The 19,532-nt window shown below is 32.9% G+C and overlaps 1 protein-coding gene across 1 annotated transcript; it reads right to left on the minus strand.

The window, feature by feature from the left end:
* Positions 1-1,011: 1,011 nt before the first annotated feature.
* LOC150100392 (sodium/potassium/calcium exchanger 5-like) lies at positions 1,012-18,609 on the minus strand. The gene is made up of 10 exons (XM_090402427.1): positions 18,437-18,609; positions 14,999-15,211; positions 14,659-14,742; positions 13,531-13,637; positions 9,827-9,927; positions 8,739-8,829; positions 4,871-5,168; positions 2,690-2,914; positions 2,296-2,397; positions 1,012-1,983 (listed from the first exon to the last, which is right to left on the minus strand). The coding sequence occupies exons 1-10, from the start codon at positions 18,564-18,566 to the stop codon at positions 1,661-1,663; spliced, it is 1,674 nt and encodes a 557-aa protein (XP_090258553.1). The 5' UTR covers positions 18,567-18,609; the 3' UTR covers positions 1,012-1,660.
* Between the last annotated feature and the right edge of the window lie 923 nt (positions 18,610-19,532).

Below are 19,532 nucleotides of genomic sequence, written 5' to 3' on the forward strand. Positions count from 1 at the left end.
CTTCAGTTGTTATTGCTGGCGTTGTCATGTGATGGGTGAGGAAGTTCAGAGGGATGGGTATCCTCTGTCTCCACTTCAAGGATCTGGTGTGCTCCGATTTTATCTGGCCATTTTTTATGTCGCAAGGTGCCTAAATCCCTGAATAGCGTAAAAAGTTCCTGAAAATTGAGATCGTCGAAAGATTTGTGCATGGCTAGGCTTACGAAAACGAAACAGAAACTAAAAAGTCTTGCCTGCTCTGCTGATCGAGCACGAATGCCTTATCGAGAGTCTCGATTTCTAATCATCAGTATTAACAAGAGAGCACTCAAGATCTCAATCAAGATCGCCTTCAAAATCCTGATACAATACTTAGTCCTTATAAGGACTGGCTTAAAGGGGCGAAGCAAGAATGCTTTTCATCTTCCCCGTTATCTGTAGCGGACAGTGTATGGATAAGGTGTCATTGAGCTATTATTAAAGCTCTGATCATGGCAAGAGGGTAACAGCAATAGCTGAGCCTCAGTTAGAACTTCATTGGCTACAGCATTGCCATCCATTATCCTCCAAGGGTATTGAATTCTTGATCCATCTTTGATACAATACTTTTCATTGTTAGCAGCTTATTAGTCTAAGTTATTCAGGAAATTATTTGGTTGATATATTGTTTCTTCGTTTAGAAAATATAAAAAAGAAGCAATATCATAATATGGAATTTATTAAAATTTTAATTTTTAAGTAATTATTATATTACTTTTATGAAATTTTTTTATATAGATGCTCAGAAAAAGTATACCTATCCTTTTTTGTTTCTAATCATTGTGGTCTGTCACTCAGTAATATTGTAACATGAGACAGAAGCAACAAAAATGAATTGTATTGTCTGTTCGAGGAAATTTTGGAATAGTGGAAAGAACTCCAATTAAATTTTGCATTCATTTCATAAATGAAATCTAGGTAACTAGCTACGAAGTATCATTATTACATGGTTACCATCAGTTTATATGGAATAGAGACAAACACAATCCTTACTTAACCTTTCCAATATTCATTTTTTTCTTATTATTATTACAAACATATGCTATATATGAACACTTTCAGTACAGAAATATTAGAAATATATAAAATATAATTAAAACATTTATAATAACGGTGATGACATAAAAGTAAAAAATTACAAAGATTACAATACAGTTATAGATAGCAATTCTTTTACACACATAAATATATTTTGTATCAAATAATATTATCATTTAAGTCATTATTGATTCGTTGACATTCTTATTTTGCTAAAATGTTTTCTTTTCTTTTTGGAAGCAGACACTTTAATCTTTTTAAATAGATTTTAAAAGTTTAAAAATAAATACGAGAGCTTCTCTTGTGATTATTCGCATTACGTCTGAGAAATAAAAAAGGGAGAAAGTTTAAATCGTTACCAAAACAATTCCCATCATTTTATAGGGGTATTGCTTATAGATGAGAACACAATCGTGGCATTATATTCACCCAAACATTTTAAACGCTTGGCTAAAAATATTCTTCGTCAAATGCAATTTATATGGAAGACTATTTGAAGCCAAAACGTTTAGCTATATTTGGATTATAAGAATGTGGTAGTTGTGTGGTCATCTATAAGTGATACTCCAATACATTGATTAGATGCTGCCAATGAAAGGAATTGTCAGCTGGGACAAGTGGGTGGGTTTAAATTACCCAATACATTAGCTTCCGAGATAGAAGCCACTACTAGAAACATGGAATATAGAACTAAGCACACTACCCCAACTTTCCAATTGAGTCTCCATCGAGAGATTAGAAAAGTGACGTACATCAATACAATGGTGGATAGCAAAGTGATGGTAGTGTAAGTCAGTGCAGAGCTGTTGATTACAAGGGTGTGATTATCCGTAAGCAATGTCTTCAGTAGCCAAGGAAAGCCAAGGCAAAAGAGGATGTCAAAGATGTTGCTTCCAACTAGGTTAGATAGAGCCATATTTCCTAAACCTGCAAACGTAGGGGGAAAAAAACTTTAATTTTTATTTAAAAATATGTTTTTATTTAGATTTATGCAATTTTGTTTATATAATAATTATATATATATATATAATTTTTTCTAATTAACCAACCTTATCATTGATCTATATTTAAATAATAAACGGGTGTATTTGAATATTTTTTGCTGTACTATGAAATTAAGAGAACTTATCCTAATTTAATTAATATTTTATTTTATTATTATTATAATAAATATTAATATATTAATATAATTAATATTTTATTGTATTTTATTTTACCCGTATAAAGATCTTAACTTACCACTCTTCACCACTATAATGCTTGAAATAACTTCTGGAACACTCGTGCCAGCTGCTAGTAATGTGATTCCAGATACCGTATCAGGAATATCAAATGTATACCCTAGGAATGAAGAGGAGAGGGTGGGGGAATATTGCACACGATTTAGTTACAATCTGTTTGAAACAGTATGAGTTGAATATCTACAAAACATTTTTGGAGACAATCATTTAACAAAATTAATAATGTATATTATTTATATAGATTACTAAATAATCATCTACAATATTTAATTATCATTTTTGAAATAAATTGAATATAATTTCTTCACCAGAAGTTATTCTATTAAATAAATGAATTAAAAATAGACTCGCACAACTCGCAGAGAATTTATAAATCAGAAGACGCAACTTACCGATGATGGCGACCATCCAGAAACACATGTAAGACAGAACTGCTAGCCATAATACGGCAGAAAAGAAAGTAACAACGAACCATTTCCGGTATTTTGACTTCTGACAATCTGGGATAGTTAAGAAGAAAATCAGGTTGGCAGGCCACATTAGCACCCACCAGATCTGCTGAATGCTACCTCCATCGGGCATGGACCAAAGGGAATCTCTATCTTTAAGATCCACACCTGAAATATTTAGACATTAACAATTATCAACGTATCTTAGTAGATTACTAAATAAATAAATTGAGAGAATTAATTTGTCCCTGAGTTTATTCTGCTACCTGGAACTTCTTTTAGTTGTTTGGATCTTTTTGAACATTCACTGTGTTGTTATGAAAAACTGATGCAATAATTTCATAATGTATTGTACATTTTAAAATATTTAAGTAAATGACGCCTTAGTACGTTTACGTACTAAGAGGATGTTCTGCCATCTAGTGTCACATTTCACAACTATTTTGTGAATATTTAACAATAAAACAAATAATAAAATATATAATTCCACAAAATATTCTTTACCAATAATATTGGAAATATGCCGCATATTTTAAATTCCCATGCAAACACAATGAATGACGAACACTGCAATATATATATATATATATATATATGTTGCCTTTAATACATAGCATCATACATCTCCTCCAGGAGATGTGCTTTGCATTAAGGGTAAATATTAAGAATAGTGATCAGAGCTTAAATCTACCTTTACCACGAGTTGCCTTGGTCTTGCACTACGTACAGGATCAGCTAGACTTGCAACTCTTGCAGGCGCAAACTTGACTGACTTGTCTGTTTGCTTACTTGGGAAATGGAGTAAATAAAACCAGGTTTATATTTAAAATAACTTGGTATGTTTAACATATATTATACCCAAGGTAAAAAAAACTTTCTACATATATATGTGTGTGTGTGTGTGTGTGTGTGTGTGTGTGTGTGTGTGTGTGTGTGTGCTGTTCAGACTGATAATATTAATTTTCTTTTAATTTGTTAGAAAATTCATTAATAAACCTCGCTCTGGTTTGAATGGCACATGTTTATCAAAGTATTTCACTTAAAGTACAATACCCTTCTTATAGATTTAAGAAAATCTATTTTAAAATATTTTGAGTTTAGGTTAGAATACTCCAAGGCAGATAAGGTCATAAAGCCTGAGTGCATTATCAAAACCACACCAACTTCCCCATCCTTAAGTCATCCTTCTGTAATTAACTCCAGTTGGACTGCAAAGGATCTAGTCAAGTGAGAAAAACATTATTCACAATAAACGTAACGTTACACAAATTCAGATTATTTATTATATTCCTGACATGTCTTCTATTATCTCAGGAAAAGGGAGAGAAACATAATTCATATGCTTAGAAAATTGTTATTACTTCGTTTAAGTTTCGCCTGCTTTTCGTTTGATTTCAGCACTGAGTTAGTGGTTCTCAGATTGTTTGTGTGATTGGTTTTTCTGCAGGTATTCATGAGCATAAAACGGACCTCGAAAACATTTGGTAGTTGTACTGACAGGGATAATCTACATTAGATATCAGGCTGATAATAATAATAATGCTTTTATGCCAAAGCACAGTTATTAGAGTTAGTTTATTTAATTAGTTAAGGATAATAGTTTTTTTCACCTGTGAACTCGGGTTTTTCGTTCCCCAGAACAGTCAAACCGGCCCCGTGAACACACATGGATTACAGTCATGAATACGTCCCAGTCATATGCCGGTTCTGAGCCCGGATAAAATTGGGGGGATTGGGGAAAGCAATGGTGAACTACCCTGTAAAACATCTCACCAGAAATACTTTGTGGGCAATGCCTACAAAGTTATCAACAGTCGGAAACGACTGAAAGGGAAAATCAGAAAGGATAATAGTTAGCATAGTAATAATATTTTACAGTTTTGGGGACATTATCTACTTACTGTAAAGATGTTCTTCTACAGATGGGCTGAAACATAATAATTATAGGAAGAGGCAGATCAGTTTTTTTTTTTTTTCATATTCCAGACGCTCAAGTTATACACAGTTTCAATTGATAGTTAAAGTGTAAACTAAAACGTGATTATGATTGAAGTATTACACTTATTGGAACTGTAAAGTGAAGTATAAAATACGGTCACACCGAAAAGAACAACATGTACTAACTTTTATCCGAGTTTGTAGCGCCGCTGGAAGATTTCTCATCATAGTGTCCATCAGAAGTTGAGGATGAATTGCTGTTTGGCATCGGAACATAAAAGGATTGAGATCTGAACTGTTCTTTTGTGTCATCATTCGTTTTATCTTTGGGAAACCTGCATGGATCGGAGTATGTCCTTCGGTTTTGAAATATTAAAGGATCGTCAACAGGCTTAATCAACAACGAAGATTTTTCCGTGGCAACAACAGGCAGTTTTTCTTCGGATACAGATGTTGCGAACCATTTTTCCGAAATGGCTTTAATCTATAATAAAAAAATAAATATTTTTCATAAATTATCTGGTATTATTTGCATTTGTTTATTCATTAGTTCTTTTCCAAGCTCTTTTGTGTACCATATACCCGTTAGTTGGGAAAACTAGTGATGTGTCAAAAAAAACGTCTCTTCAGGCTGTATTAGTTACTGATTGTTAATAAATATTAGTTTGAAAGAACCAAAGGACAGTTAAATAACTTTAGTTGAAATTCTTTTTATTTTTTAATAACAGTTTATATAAAAAAAGTAAAATTAATTTATTTTTAAAAATATTATTTAAAAAGTTAAATTTTTAAGAAATTTAAATAAAATTTAGAGAAAAATTTAATACACCTTTTTATTGAATATTACTAAAGTATAATAAATGCATTGAAATACAGCGTTATCAAGATAAATTAAGATAAAGTAGGATGACACGATTTCAACGTTCTGAGTATTACATGTTTGTGTAAAATGTTATTTTATCTATCTGTGAGATAATAAATCCAGATGATTCGTTTAGTAACCTTGTGATTGCTTAATCTTTTTAATGAATAGATTGTATTTCGTGTTATCTCTTACAACTTGATAAAAATCCGATGTTTTTGTGGGTGAACGATGATTTACTTCTGTTCGTAGCATGTAGATGACAAACAGTAAGTTTCTGCGTTTTTCTTTAGATTTAGACAGAAAAAAAAATGACAACGGAATACTACAAATACTGCTATTATTTATTGATTTAAAGACGATTTAGGACATCAGCAAAATACAGATATCCCTCGATTAACGCGGTTAATTAATCCCTGGATGTTACCGCGTATATCAAAATCGCGTTAATCAAATCTAATAATCAATGGTAAAAATTACCATTCGTCCATGATCGATTACTGTATTAATAATTCGTTTTAAATGGTACTCTTTTAGGGAAGATAAAAAATGAAAGCAAAGTAAATTTTTGATAAATACTTGTACCTACATTATTTACTGCAATTTGTTTATCAAAAGAAGTTATCAAGAGTCGTTTGAACAGTTTTAGTTTTTATCTTATCGGCATAAATTCTATGATAACAAGCAAAATGACTCTCCAAACCTCGGCAATAAAACAAAGAAAAAACACTGCAAATATAATACATGATGGTACAAATTAAGTGGATATTGAATCCACCATTATTTCATAGCCGAATATAGAAACTACAAGAGTTTCATGCCGAATATATAGAAACTGAACGTTTCGGCGGATGCAAGCATAAACAACCTTATGGGCAACTCGTAGTAAAGGTGGGTTAAGCTTCAGATCACTTTCCTTAGTATTTTCATAAATGTAAAGCACATCTCCTAGAGGATATGTATGAATAAAATAAGCCTTTGGGTCTCTATTTCAGTAATACATGATGGTTTATTTATTTTCAGTTACAATCTAGAAATTATTGAACAAAGAATAGAAAAAAAACTAAACTATGCTATACTGACATCGGAGGTCGCGGTATCTCTCAGATACAATTTACTGTCAAATATCACAAACTTTTACATAACATCTGTTAAACCAAACTGACAGAAAAAAAACATTGCGGAATAGCACTCGTAACATATGAATGCACAGCTACTCATGACCTCCAAGCCTATACATTGAATTGTGTAAGAATTTTATATTAAACCTTTTGAATGCATCTGTCAGATCAGCTGCGAGCTCCGCAAGGTTAAAGGCGCGTTAATCAAAACTCTTGCCGCGTATATCAAGGGATTGAGGCAATTAATTTTGCCGCGTTAATCAAATCCCGCGTTAAGCAAGCGATACCTGTACATTTATTAATGCTTTTTTGTTTGTTTGTTTCTCAGTGTTTACCTTAGAATCTCCCTACTTAAGACAGAGCTGTGCCAAGAGTCTGTATATTTGACTTTTATTAATGCTTTCGATTAAGAGTTAGCTGCTCTGACAGTTATTTCGAACTGCTGTTTCTTTTCACAAACCTTATTTTTCTGCGGAACTTAGAAAATATACATAAATTCATACGTTAGTCACTGTGCTATTCTGGATTTTCTTTAGTCTGATCAGAACCATCTTGACCAAATTCCAAACAATTTAAAATTCCAAAAACAAATATTATTTATTCTCTTCATATAAAATAATGATGGATATTGTATTCTGACTTTCAAAAACATTAAATTATATACGTTTCTTAACATAAGCTATACAAATCGCATTTCGTCTAATTTTTAAACGAATTTTATTCAAATAATTAAGATTGCCAAAATAAAATAAAGCATTGTTTTTTTTTAAAATAAAATAATAAATAAAGGATATTTTTCTATTCCATATGATGCGGAGAAAACTGAAATTCTCAAACTGACGTTCAAATTTAGATTTTTTTTTCTTTAATTTTTAATTCTATCACAAAAAAGTTTCAGAAAAAATGTTAGAACTAATGTAAGATATATTAAACTTTTTGTCATATGAAAACTAATTTTATTGGCATTATTTAAATATTTTATACTCTAAATATTTATAAAATTTAACAAATCATTTAAAGAATAAAGAATTTTTAGAAAATTCATCATTAAAATTAATTTTTAGACATGAATACACATTTTATAAATACACCAAAATAAAATTCAAATAATCAGTAATAACCAGCGCATATAGAAGCGAATGTGTAATTTGGTTGAGAATCCGCCATGAGATGCGGTGATTAATATAGAAGCAAATGTGTAATTGGTTGAGAATCCGCCATGAGATGCGGTGATTAATACCCTTGGAGGGTAATGGATGGCAATGCTGTAGCCTCCTGCCATGACCAGAGCTTTAATAGCTCAATAACACCTTATCCTTACACTGTCATCTACAAAGATAACGGGAAGGTGAAAAGCATTCTTGCTTTGCCCCTTTAAGCCAGTCCTTATAAGGACTAATATATGTAATTTAGCATTTCAAATGCTGGTTGTTTGGAACAGTTAGCCTTAGCTCACGTGATAACTATCACAGAAATGAAATATTTTGTTTCTGCCATTATAGTACTAATCTTGAGATGATACTTACTTTGTGATGGCGTAAAAATAAACAGCACTTGATTTCTTTCAATATCAAAATTAAGCAATGAATTTACCTGCTTTGAAATATTAAAATAATTTTAAATAATTATAAATAAAGTTTAAAATTAAATTAGATCCTGTAGCGATAATGGATCCCATTATCAAGAAGTTGGATGCTTTTTTTCTTCTTTTTTTGAAATATTAAAATAGGAAATCATTATTACCGGAACTTGGTAATAATACATAATCTCCGCGAAATCTATATTGCAAGAATTAGGGAACTAAATTTCTCTGAAATTAATAAACTACTCTAAAGATATCATGAAGTACTTCTGTTCAGTTTCATTTACAGTTTTGGATAACTCCAACGAAGTTGTTATCGACTACGAAACATCGTTTATTTACCAGAAGATCAAAGGTTTATTTCACGATAAGTGTTGTGAAAATAATTACAACAGTCATAAGTATAGATAAAAGATACATTCATTAGTGCTCTATTGAACTCAAGTGATAATCTAAATATCATTACTGAGTTGCATACATCGCTATTACCTGTTTAATTGCATAGCCTTCGATGCTTGGATTGAAGTACAGGACGATAAGATAGAAGACGAATAAAAGCAGTAAACATCCAGCTTCCCACCTAAAGGGAAGAAAAAGACAAATTATTATATTCTAAATTTCGAAAGTATGAGCATACTTATTTTAACAAATCACAATCTTCTAAAAACATAAACTTGAATTCACTCTAGTAAAGGCTGAGTACGTAGAAAGAAGGAAAGAAGCGCCACCTAGGATCAGGTAGCAATAAGAGTATGTCACATGGCCAACTCATGTCAACCAGTTTTTTAATTTTTTTAAATTAATAATAATGTAATAATTTCCATCCCATAATTCAAATCCCATTCAGGGACGCGAAGAACTTTTATGAAGGCATTTTAATAGAGGGTGAGTTAGTCGGTCTCAATATGAAGGCGAAGGATTCCCTTGATTTTTTTTAATCATTTCATCATCCTCTCAATTGTAAGCAGTCCCCTATACCAAGCCAAAAGCTATCCTGGTTGATTAGGTGGATAGCCTTCCCTCTATCCAACCAATACATTGTGGGTTCGAGTCCCAGTGTGGGCATGGATGTTTGTGAATGTCTTTATATTCCAGAGCATTTATCCTTTAATTTGCCTATGCCGAAAAAGTGCCGTATATCTCTAACCTTTCGTAAATCAGGTGACAAATCTGACCAATGGAGTCTCATCCTGAGAATGTTTCAATTGGCATTATCTGAAGTTGAGTCACCCTCACTCTTTCTCTAGTAATCAGATAAGTAATCTGATATTTTGATAACTGAGCATTAGTTTCATATATTGTCCTTGAACAGTACCGCAATTATAAAGAAATTTAGAGCCAATAAAAAAATTTTATATATTTTTATGAAACATTTTTACAAGATTACTTAAAATAACTTCATAATGTTAGTCAAGTAAATTATCTTTTTATAAATACATTTCTCAAATACTATTTTTTAATAATTCATTAAACCTTTTCAGGTTTAATTCCAGAGTACTATATCATTAATTTAAATTAATTATATGATACTCTAATTATACGCAGATAAATGTGTTGTGAACTAATCTACGTCTTACCAGGAGACAAGATTGTTGCAGATTACAGCGATGAGAGTCGAGATGGTCAGTGTGTACACTATGCAGTCTCTAGTGATAGGAAACCAGTCCAGCTTGATTGTCTAGAAAACAATATGTTAATGTGTTAAAAAAAATCTTCGATTTAGTTGAATTGATAATTTAAATTACGAGAAATCTGTATAAGGAAATCAAATTTGACAGAATATTTATAATATAGTACGCAGATTGACTCGGTTTATGAATATTTTCAATAATTTTAATGACTTAAACCACCGAGAAATTAAGAATAAAAGTTTAATACGGACACAACTAGTTTCGTCGGTAAGCCAACTTCTTCAGGTGTCAAAGTACGAAGACATATACAAAAAAGACCGACAGAAACATTATACACTAACAGCAAAGCTATCGAAAAAAAAAAAAAAAAAAACTACAGTTAAGTTCAAATTGGAGTCCACGCTTCAGTTCTAGCTAAATAGACTGGAATCAAACTTCTAATATTCACAAATGTTACGATGAAGTTGAAAGATGTATCCTGGAGTCAAAAGAAATCCCCCTAGCTACAATTTGCCAGATTCGCATAGCTCTGCTGTTCAGTGCTGGCGTTCTCGCGAGATCACACGCACGCGTATAAATGTAGCTAGAACTGAAGCGTGGACTCCAATCTGAACTTAACTGTAGTTTTTTTTTATAGCTTTGTTGTTGTTAGTGTGTAATGTTTCTGTCGGTCTTTTTTGAATATATCTTTGTACTTTGACAGCTGATGAAGCTGGCTTACAACGAAACTAGTTGTGTACGTATTAAACTTTATTCTTAATTTTCTCTGTGGTCTAAATATATATATATAAGTAAGTCCTTATATATATTACAGTCAGCAATACTGACCCAGCCATAGACCTGCTTCGTCAGCTACGCCGGAGTCGAGCCCAGATAAAATTTGGGGGGACTAAGATGGGGTGCCGTACATCCCGTAAAAGGGACTCACGGCCGCTCTATCATCATACGAAAATTAATTAATTAATTAATGTTGGATGCTAATAGATTTGTTTTTGTTAGATTCAGAACATTGTGAGAAGTGATTCAGAATTTATTATCAATTGAATGTTTAAGGAATGACCTATTCTTAATTTGAATGATCTCAACTGTGTCAATAACCACACATTTCATCATTCAGCCCATCTTTTTTAGATAAAAGTCCATTACACGTATAACTTTTTATATTGGGTCATGGTTTCTTGTCACCAGAGCTTATCTCCCATGTTATAGCGATGGAGGCTATAAGCGATTGATTAAGTCGGCTAATGATGACGAAACCAACACTGATAACATCTCGTCCCTATTCATCGAGATATCATAATCAAACCACTAATAGTAACACCAGTTTAATCGCATCAGACAATAAAGAATTATTATTTCTTATTGTCTAAAAACTAAAAAAGTTCAAATGATAAAAGTGTAATCCTTATTCTTTAGAATAGCACTTTGGTTATGATCCCCACTTCCTTTACGTAAAGGCTTGGACTGTCATTACATATCCTTTCTACACATGCGCACAAAATTTTTTCTTTACTCGAATCTAGCAGCGAATGAAAGTAATTGTCATGTAAAGTGACAATCATTTTGTACTGAAATCGAATTACTTTTTACAAAGAACAAGAACTTTTCAACATTTTTGGAATCACCTTTCATTTCTCTGTAAGAAGACTCAAAGTAATTGATATAAGATGGCACCATGGTCCATTATGAAAGATTTGTATTAAAAAAGTTTTCGAATTATAAGGAAGCTTCTTTGGTTACGAACGAAATGCTTGTTTAAAATAAAACATTTAATATTTAATATGCACATTGCAATGAATTTCATACAAAATCAAAGAAAAGTCATAAATTTCTATAAAATATTTTATAAAATTTAACTTATTATAATTTAGTTTTATAAACTAGGTTTAAACTGAAATAAATAAAAAAAATAATTGTATAATAACCTTTTATATATTATAATAAAATATAAATATATGATTTATAATAGCCTTACATCCAAAGGTGCGGTCAGAAAGGAGAAGAAGAGTCCTTTTTAGGACTTCCAGGATAACGAATGGCAATGCTGTAGCCAATGAAGTTTTAACTGAGGCTCGGCTATTGCCGTTACCCAGCCATGACTAGAGCGTTTAGCTCAATAACACCCCATCCACACAGATTTTCTTCATTCAGATGACGGGATAAAGAGTCAAGGACTCAATCTATCTCCCAGTTCTTTTAAGAACATCCAAGGGGCAAATATCTCATCAGTCCTCTTTAGGACTTCCAGGGTAACAAATGGCAATGCTGTAGCCAATGAAGTTTTAACTGAGGCTCGGCTATTGCCGTTACCCAGCCATGACTAGACCGTTTAGCTCAAACACTCCATCCACACAGATTTTCTTCATTCAGATGACGGGATAAAGAGTCAAGGATTCAATCCATCTCCCAGTTCTTTTAAGAACATCCAAGGTGCAGAGCTCACTTCTGGCCTACTTACTGCTTTCTGTATATAGTTGATATCCCTCAAAAACCAATCTCCAGAATTACTGCATAATAATATGTAGATGATGCGGCATTATTAGCAAGATCTCTCAGCCCCAAACTGGCTATCACAAGACTCCAAACGAGTATTCATACACTGGAGAAGTGGCTGATGGACTGGAGGATCCAAGCAAACCCCCACAAAGGAAGACATACACCTGCTAGGAGTCAAGATTCCATGGCAGACTGAGGTCATATATCTCGATGTGATGCTTTACAAAAAAACTCCAATCCACCAGTCACATAAAACACATAAACTCGAAGACATCCAAAGTAATCGCGCAACTCAACCTCATGATAACAGAAGAAGCAAACTGGATACTTTGAACAAACTGATATACAGGATGGTAATACGTCCAATCATCACTTGATTGGACGTATGACGCATCTCCTGCATGGAGCCATACTTCGAATACAAACATTCAAAAGCTGCAGAGAATATCGAACAAATGCCTGAGGATATGATTCTGGACGCCCCATTGTTAGAAACTCACAGAGAAGTCAACACTTTCTGCATCACATCCCTCCTTCATGATCTACCAGAAACGTTTTTCACCAAGACAAGCAATCATCCAAAACCGCTGCTCAAGCAAGCTTCAGATTACAGTGAAGCAGAATTCTACAAATACAAAAGCCCCAAGTCAATTCTATGCTTAGCTGAACACAACTAATCTCACTGCCCTTCCAGGGCGAGCTTAAAGCTCAATAACTCTCCACTCAAAGAACTTCCCTCCCAGACAAAGAGGAATATGAAAAGCATATAGGCTTCACCGATCAAACCAGTAACGTTCTGCTACATCCAGGGTAACGGATGGCAATGCTGTAGCTAATGAAGTTTTAACTGAGGCTGGGCTATTGCCGTTTCCCAGCCATGACCAGAGCCCTTACCTCAATAACACCCCATCCAGACAGATTTTTTTTTTGTGTGGATGGGGTGTTAGACACAGATGATGGTTTTGCACATTGTGGTCCTTCATATATATATATATATATACACACACACACATATATATATATGTGTGTATGTGTGTGTGTGTGTGTGTGTGTGTGTGTGTGTGTGTGTGTGTGTGTGTGTGTGAAATATCAATTTTAGTGCCTATACATTTTGGATTTATTTATATGTATGTTTTCCATACTTATTCGCTTACCACTGATCCCAAAGCTAATCCACACATTCCAGTTACAGCTAGAAGATTAAATACAGCCGATCCAACGATAGTACCTACTCCGATATCACCTTCTGTAAGGAAACTTCCTAGGAGGAGGGACAGATGGGAACATAAAAATAACAGAAATATAAATCCTAAAATTAGAAGTATTTAAAAATAAACATGATCTTTTACAAATATTATTTAGTAGATTTTCTAATCTCCTACCGCTTCACTGATTTCTAAAAAAAATATCTATGCAATAGTCCTCATGTGTGAACAGTTTAACATTTTTTGTTATATATACATATTCTCCAAAATGCTATTTTCAAGGACTTTCTCAGACACAGCGCAACGAAGTTTTTCTTCTATAAAGCTTGCAAGGAACTTACGTTCAAACAACGGTTCTACGCAATGAACATTAAGAAATAAACGTCATAAAATTCTTATTGTTCAAATCATTTCAAAGCATCAGAAATGTCAAGTTATGGTTCAATGAAAACAATGAGTACTTTAATTTATTTCCATAAACCATTTCATTAGTTTTCGCAATTGATAAACAAAGGTATTGTTTTAAAGTTTTTCAAAAAAATTTCAAATTTTATTATAGAGATAATAGGTAACTTTAAAATTATTTTAAATTGTTAACAAAAAAATTTAAAATTTTAAAGATAATAACTACATTTTAAAAAATATTTTAAACACTTATTAATTTATTACCAAAGTAAAGTATGATAATGAAAACGTTTTGATAAGGTTTAATATATGTATATTTCAAACATTCGTGAGATACTTTTAACTTATTTTAGTTTTTTTAAATTGTCGCAAATCTCCAATTTTTTTAATATAATATAATATAATATATTTAAAGTGGGCCAGCGCAATTCAAACCTGCGTTCTTCAATGATCAAATGTGTATTATGTATTATATATTATTTATTGTCTTATAATCCTGTAGAGACATCAGTTCACTTATTGAACTACCCGATGGTATTTTGGAAGTAGTATGAACGAGCAAAGCAAACAAAGAATCTTATTTAGCAATAATTTCTTAAACGTGTTAGACTGAGTAAAGTTAGTCATAAGTTCTTAGTACAGGTTCTGATAAGATAGAAGATGTTTACTTACCAATGACAGATGAAAACAGTTCCGGTGCGGAAGTTCCAATTGCCATGAAAGTTGCCCCGGCAACGTCAGTAGATACATTCGTATCTGTAAATGAAATGAGAGCATTCACATGTTAAAGATAACTTAGTGAATACCAAGAAAAATAGAAATGATCATAACAACGTATTCAGAAAGAGCCTGTTTAGGTTATAAATAGCATAGTGCATGTTTCTCTTCGACAAATCAGTAATTGAATCAACCTCGAATTGTTTTTTCTTTATGACGTATAAAACAACAATTAATATTTTCTACACAGGCTAATGATTATGAGAAAATAAGTAGGCAAAATACGAATGCTCACATTCGGATATAATCTCCAGAGAAGGAACGAAGTATCTGTCGCACACCATTGCCAACATTGCGCACATGTATATAGCAATTAAGAAATGGATGACTATCCCTCCTTGTTGCCTCTGTTGTTGCGTAAAGAAGTCATCTGGGAATTCATTAATGGATGGTGGCACGCAGCTTGGAACAACATTTGGGGGCTGTTCCAATAGCCGACGAGTCGAAGCTAAAATTGCACATAAAATGGATTAGAAATATTTTTTAATATATAAATAAATAATACTAAATAAATTACATAACTGTATCTGTTTTAATACATATATATATATATATATATATATATATATATATATATATATATATATATATATATATATATATATATATAAGCCGAAATTTGAAACGTTTATTGTCTCTTCATTGTTTTGAAACGTCCAACAATGTGTTTGCCTTCAGGAGACAAACACATTGTTGTCTCATGTCTCGAGTCAGACTGGGCGCTAGGGGGTCAGAGCCCCTCTAATATATATATATATAATAAAACTCTAATACACGATACTTTCTTAAATGTTCAAACAGGCTACAGACCACAACGAAAGAGACCAGCACAAACTACACATACAGGTCACTGAATTAGAAACAAAATACGAACCTCCGTAGTTCACTCGGTAGAGACGAAGCCTTTTAGTCGGAAAGACCTGGATTCGATTATTGTCCAGGACGTGAGGAACCTTTATCTGGTCTCTTTCGACTAAAGGTGAGTTAGCCGGTCTCATACGGAAGTAGAGGGTTTTCCCCTCCCGGAAACTAGGGTTTTCGTACCATCCTCAAAACAGACAAACCGGCCAGTAGAACACACGCAATTTACTGACAAGAATACTTGGAGGCATAGGGATAATCGCCTTATCCTCGTATTACGGTTAGGAAATCCCAGGACTTGGAAGGCCATGGGCGATTAAGTGCCTGTTAAAGCCACTGATGGATGGATATGCAAATTACTTGACGTGAGTCACCACGTGTTCTAGGCAACTGTTAAAGAATGCTGCTGTCAGTAATCGGCAATAGCGTTGGTCACAATGGTAAAAACAAAAGATCTTTCGGAGTTCGATAAAGGGCTTATTGTGGGTCCCCGTTTTTGAAAACAGCAGAGCTGACTGGTTTCTCAAAAGGTGAGATATCCTGGGTGTTTATTCAGTGGAAAAATAACCTTGTCTGAGAGGCGTAGTGCAGCCTTGAGACTGTCTGTCAGGAACGAAATCTCAGTCTGAGAAGGCTTGTACGGACAAACAAAACTTTCTCTGTGCAGCAATTGACAGAATTAATGAAGGCTGTTCCTGACCCATATCACACCGAACCCTTGCTCAGGGAATCGAAGAGGATCTTTCTTCTCTTTCTATCTTTTTTTCTGGGGAAAGAGTTCTGTCATTTCTTCTTCCATTAAGGTTAAGTTGTTCAAAAAACATGTGAGTAAATTACTACTTCCTACATAACCTTTTTCTCGGTGATTTATTTATTCTTGTGGGGGGTTCCTCTACGTACTAATATCTACGTACTATTATCTACGTACTAATAATACGTACTAAATCCCTAGTGAGGGATTTAGTACGTATTTTATGAGTGTAGATCCCTGTGTGTGTGTGTGTGTGTGTGTGTGTCTACAGGCCAGTTTGCCTATTCTAAGGGACGAAAAATCTGAGTTTCCGGGTGGGAAAAAACATACCTCTGTATGAGACCGGCTAACTCAGTTTTAGTAGAAGAGACCAAATCCAGGTTCCTCGCGTCTTTGATGGGGAATCGAACTCAGGTCTTTCTGACCGAAAGGCTTCCTATACACCGACTGAGCTACGGATTTTAAAGGTTTTAAAACCTTTCGCGTGTGTGTTTGATATAAAAAAATTACGTTGTTCAATAAGTTATTAATTAATCCTTGTTTCTTTTTGAGATCATAACTAATTCATTTTTTGGATAGTAGAAAATTTCCCATCGAATCATTTCTTTTAATAGTTTTCATTGTAAACAGGGTTAACCTACTGCTATCTGTTTCCTTCTGTTCATTTCACTAATCGGTAGCCATTCTCTAATTTGCTGTAGTTGGATCATTTATCTGATCCAACTACAGCAACTTGACTTGATCCAAGTTTTTAGGATCAAGAAAATCGAAATCCAGTGGTTATTTCCAGACGTTTACTAGGAAAATAATAAACAAACCAAATTGAATATTAAACATATATAATGCCAATTAGCTGATCTGACATCATCAGCTCATTGGCATTAATAGAAAAAGCCTACGATTCTTGAACATCTCATATAGTAAAAAAAAGCAGTTGTTTAAACCACATTAATAAATGTTTTAGAAAACAAAATACACTTATAATTATGGGAATTTAAAGATTTAAGATTCTCAAAATTATAAAGGCCAGAAAGCATTATATACAAATCTATAGCACTATCGTTGTCAATATTGTTAAATTGATGGAATCAGATGCAACAAAATCAAATTGTCGTATTTCCGAAATAGCTTGATCCAAAATGTCAAGAAAAGATGTTACTAGTTTCTATACCATTAGTTTAGGAAACACTGTTACAATAAATTCGACGCGAGAATTCATTTATACATAAATGTTATTTGTTGAGAGAGAGAGAATCTGGAATTTTGGATTTGTAATAAAGAACTGTGCATTACTTAGCACACAAAAAATATATATATTTAGCACACACACACAAAAAAAAAAAAAAAAAAAAATATATATATATATATATATATATATATATATACATAAAAGCTATTTGTTGAGAGAGAGAATCTGAAATCTTGGATTTGTAATAAAGAACTGTGCATTATTTAGCACAAAAAAAAAAAAAAAAAAATATATATATATACCCGGATAAAAATCAGAAATGAGGATAGTCTGAGTATATGAAAAGAAATGAGGAGAATGAAACGAGGATAATATGAGCATATAAAATTAACTAATCCAAAATTCTTTATTAGATAAGAAAAACAAAAAGGTGTATTATGAAACTATTATTATTAAACTCGTAATAAACCTTATAATAAGCTAAATATTATTCTATATTTTAAATAATATCAGGATATATAATATTATATAAGAAATAAAGATATGAAAATAAATAACTTTTGAAATAATTAATAAAAATATCATTTTCACTCATCACTTATTTGGAACAGAATTCAAGTTTTCCACAAAGCCACTGTGCAAGACTTTTGTCGAATATTCCTTTGAATGCGAGGTAACGTTTGAAATTCACTTAAAAACATAATAATATCAATAAAATAGACTTTAATTAATTTTAATGCGTTGTTTTATTATATCAGCAAATATAAATGTAAGTTCTTGTTTTCTTACTTATCTATTCAACCTTACCTTTGTCGTTAAAATAATTCTTATAAAATGAACGCTAGCAGATAAATGCAAATAGTTAACCATACCTTTTTGTACTTCATTTTGTAGTGTAGTATTAACAAGCTGCTTCTTTGGACTGACTTGGATCCTGTACTTGTACAGGGCAGACGTAAGTACAAAGACAGGCAATAGCCAAACCAACCGAGATCTCCTCATCCGTTAATGGCAGCGCCCTCTATAGAAAGTTTATTCACCCAGATCTTTTCGGACAAATGAGAGTATCGCTGTGTTGTTTACGAATATAAATGCGAATATTATACATCACTAGAGGGCGCTAACGTTGGAAATATCTCACCTTTACCCCGCCCAACTGAAGAGCATTATTATTATTATGAAAGCTCTCAGCTGTTATCGTCATATGCGAGAGCAAAAATAAGCATAAATAGTCATAACACCAAGAGATAAAACGGATAATCACAATGGTAGCATTGCTTCATCCTAAACTGTAAAGCAGATAATTGGTACAGCTTATCTAGGAAGGTCATTTTCTTTGTTGACATCGCCTGAGTTTCTTCCCCATATTTTCCAGTTCAAAGAATTTAATGCGGCACGTGTGAGGCTATTTATGTGTTTATAAGTTATTTCTTGTTGTTTAGTGTCCTGCATGTACATATTTCAATAAACTTATTAAACTAATAGTAGTATGAAAAAACTACTAAAATTTTTGCTGGGCGCTGAATATTTATGGCGTTCAAATAAAAACGTCTTGGTTATTCCCGAAACATTCTTAAAATTCTTCATTTTTTTAACTATAAAATTTTCATGACTATTTTGTGGTCGAGTATTGATGGTGTTTTCATTACTATTTTGTGAAGGTGAAAATACCCTAGACATTTTCAATTTGAAACAGTTTCCTGTGTCATTGTTGCTCCTAAACATACCGGAGAACACAACACACTAAAATCACGTGAATAAAGGAAGTTGGCCTAGTTGGCCGAGTGGTTAGGATACCCGTTCTCCAACTAACAGGCTGTGAGTTCGAATCTTGCAGTGGGCATGGATGTTTGTGATTGTCTTAAAGTCGAAGATGAATTTCATCGCGTGTAAAGTAATGCACTTTGGAGTCACACTTGGTAGTTGTCTCTAAGAGTGTGGTTAGTAAGGGTGTGCAGGCCAGGTTCT

The sequence above is a fragment of the Typopeltis vanoorti genome, chromosome 13 (assembly GCF_054136105.1).
Source record: "Typopeltis vanoorti isolate ZY-2024b chromosome 13, IOZ_Tvanoo_1.0, whole genome shotgun sequence".
In the NCBI taxonomy this organism is placed as follows: Eukaryota; Metazoa; Arthropoda; class Arachnida; order Uropygi; family Thelyphonidae; genus Typopeltis; species Typopeltis vanoorti.

Bases quoted from the DNA above. Each gene is read 5' to 3' on its own strand.
- LOC150100392 (XM_090402427.1), bottom strand. From the start codon at position 18,566: ATGAGGAGATCTCGGTTGGTTTGGCTATTGCCTGTCTTTGTACTTACG. The intron at 13,638-14,658 runs GTAAGTAAACAT...CCCTCCTCCTAG, and splicing joins ACTGTTTTCATCTGTCATTG to GAAGTTTCCTTACAGAAGGT. The intron at 1,984-2,295 runs GTAAGTTAAGAT...CTACGTTTGCAG, and splicing joins CATTATAGTGGTGAAGAGTG to GTTTAGGAAATATGGCTCTA.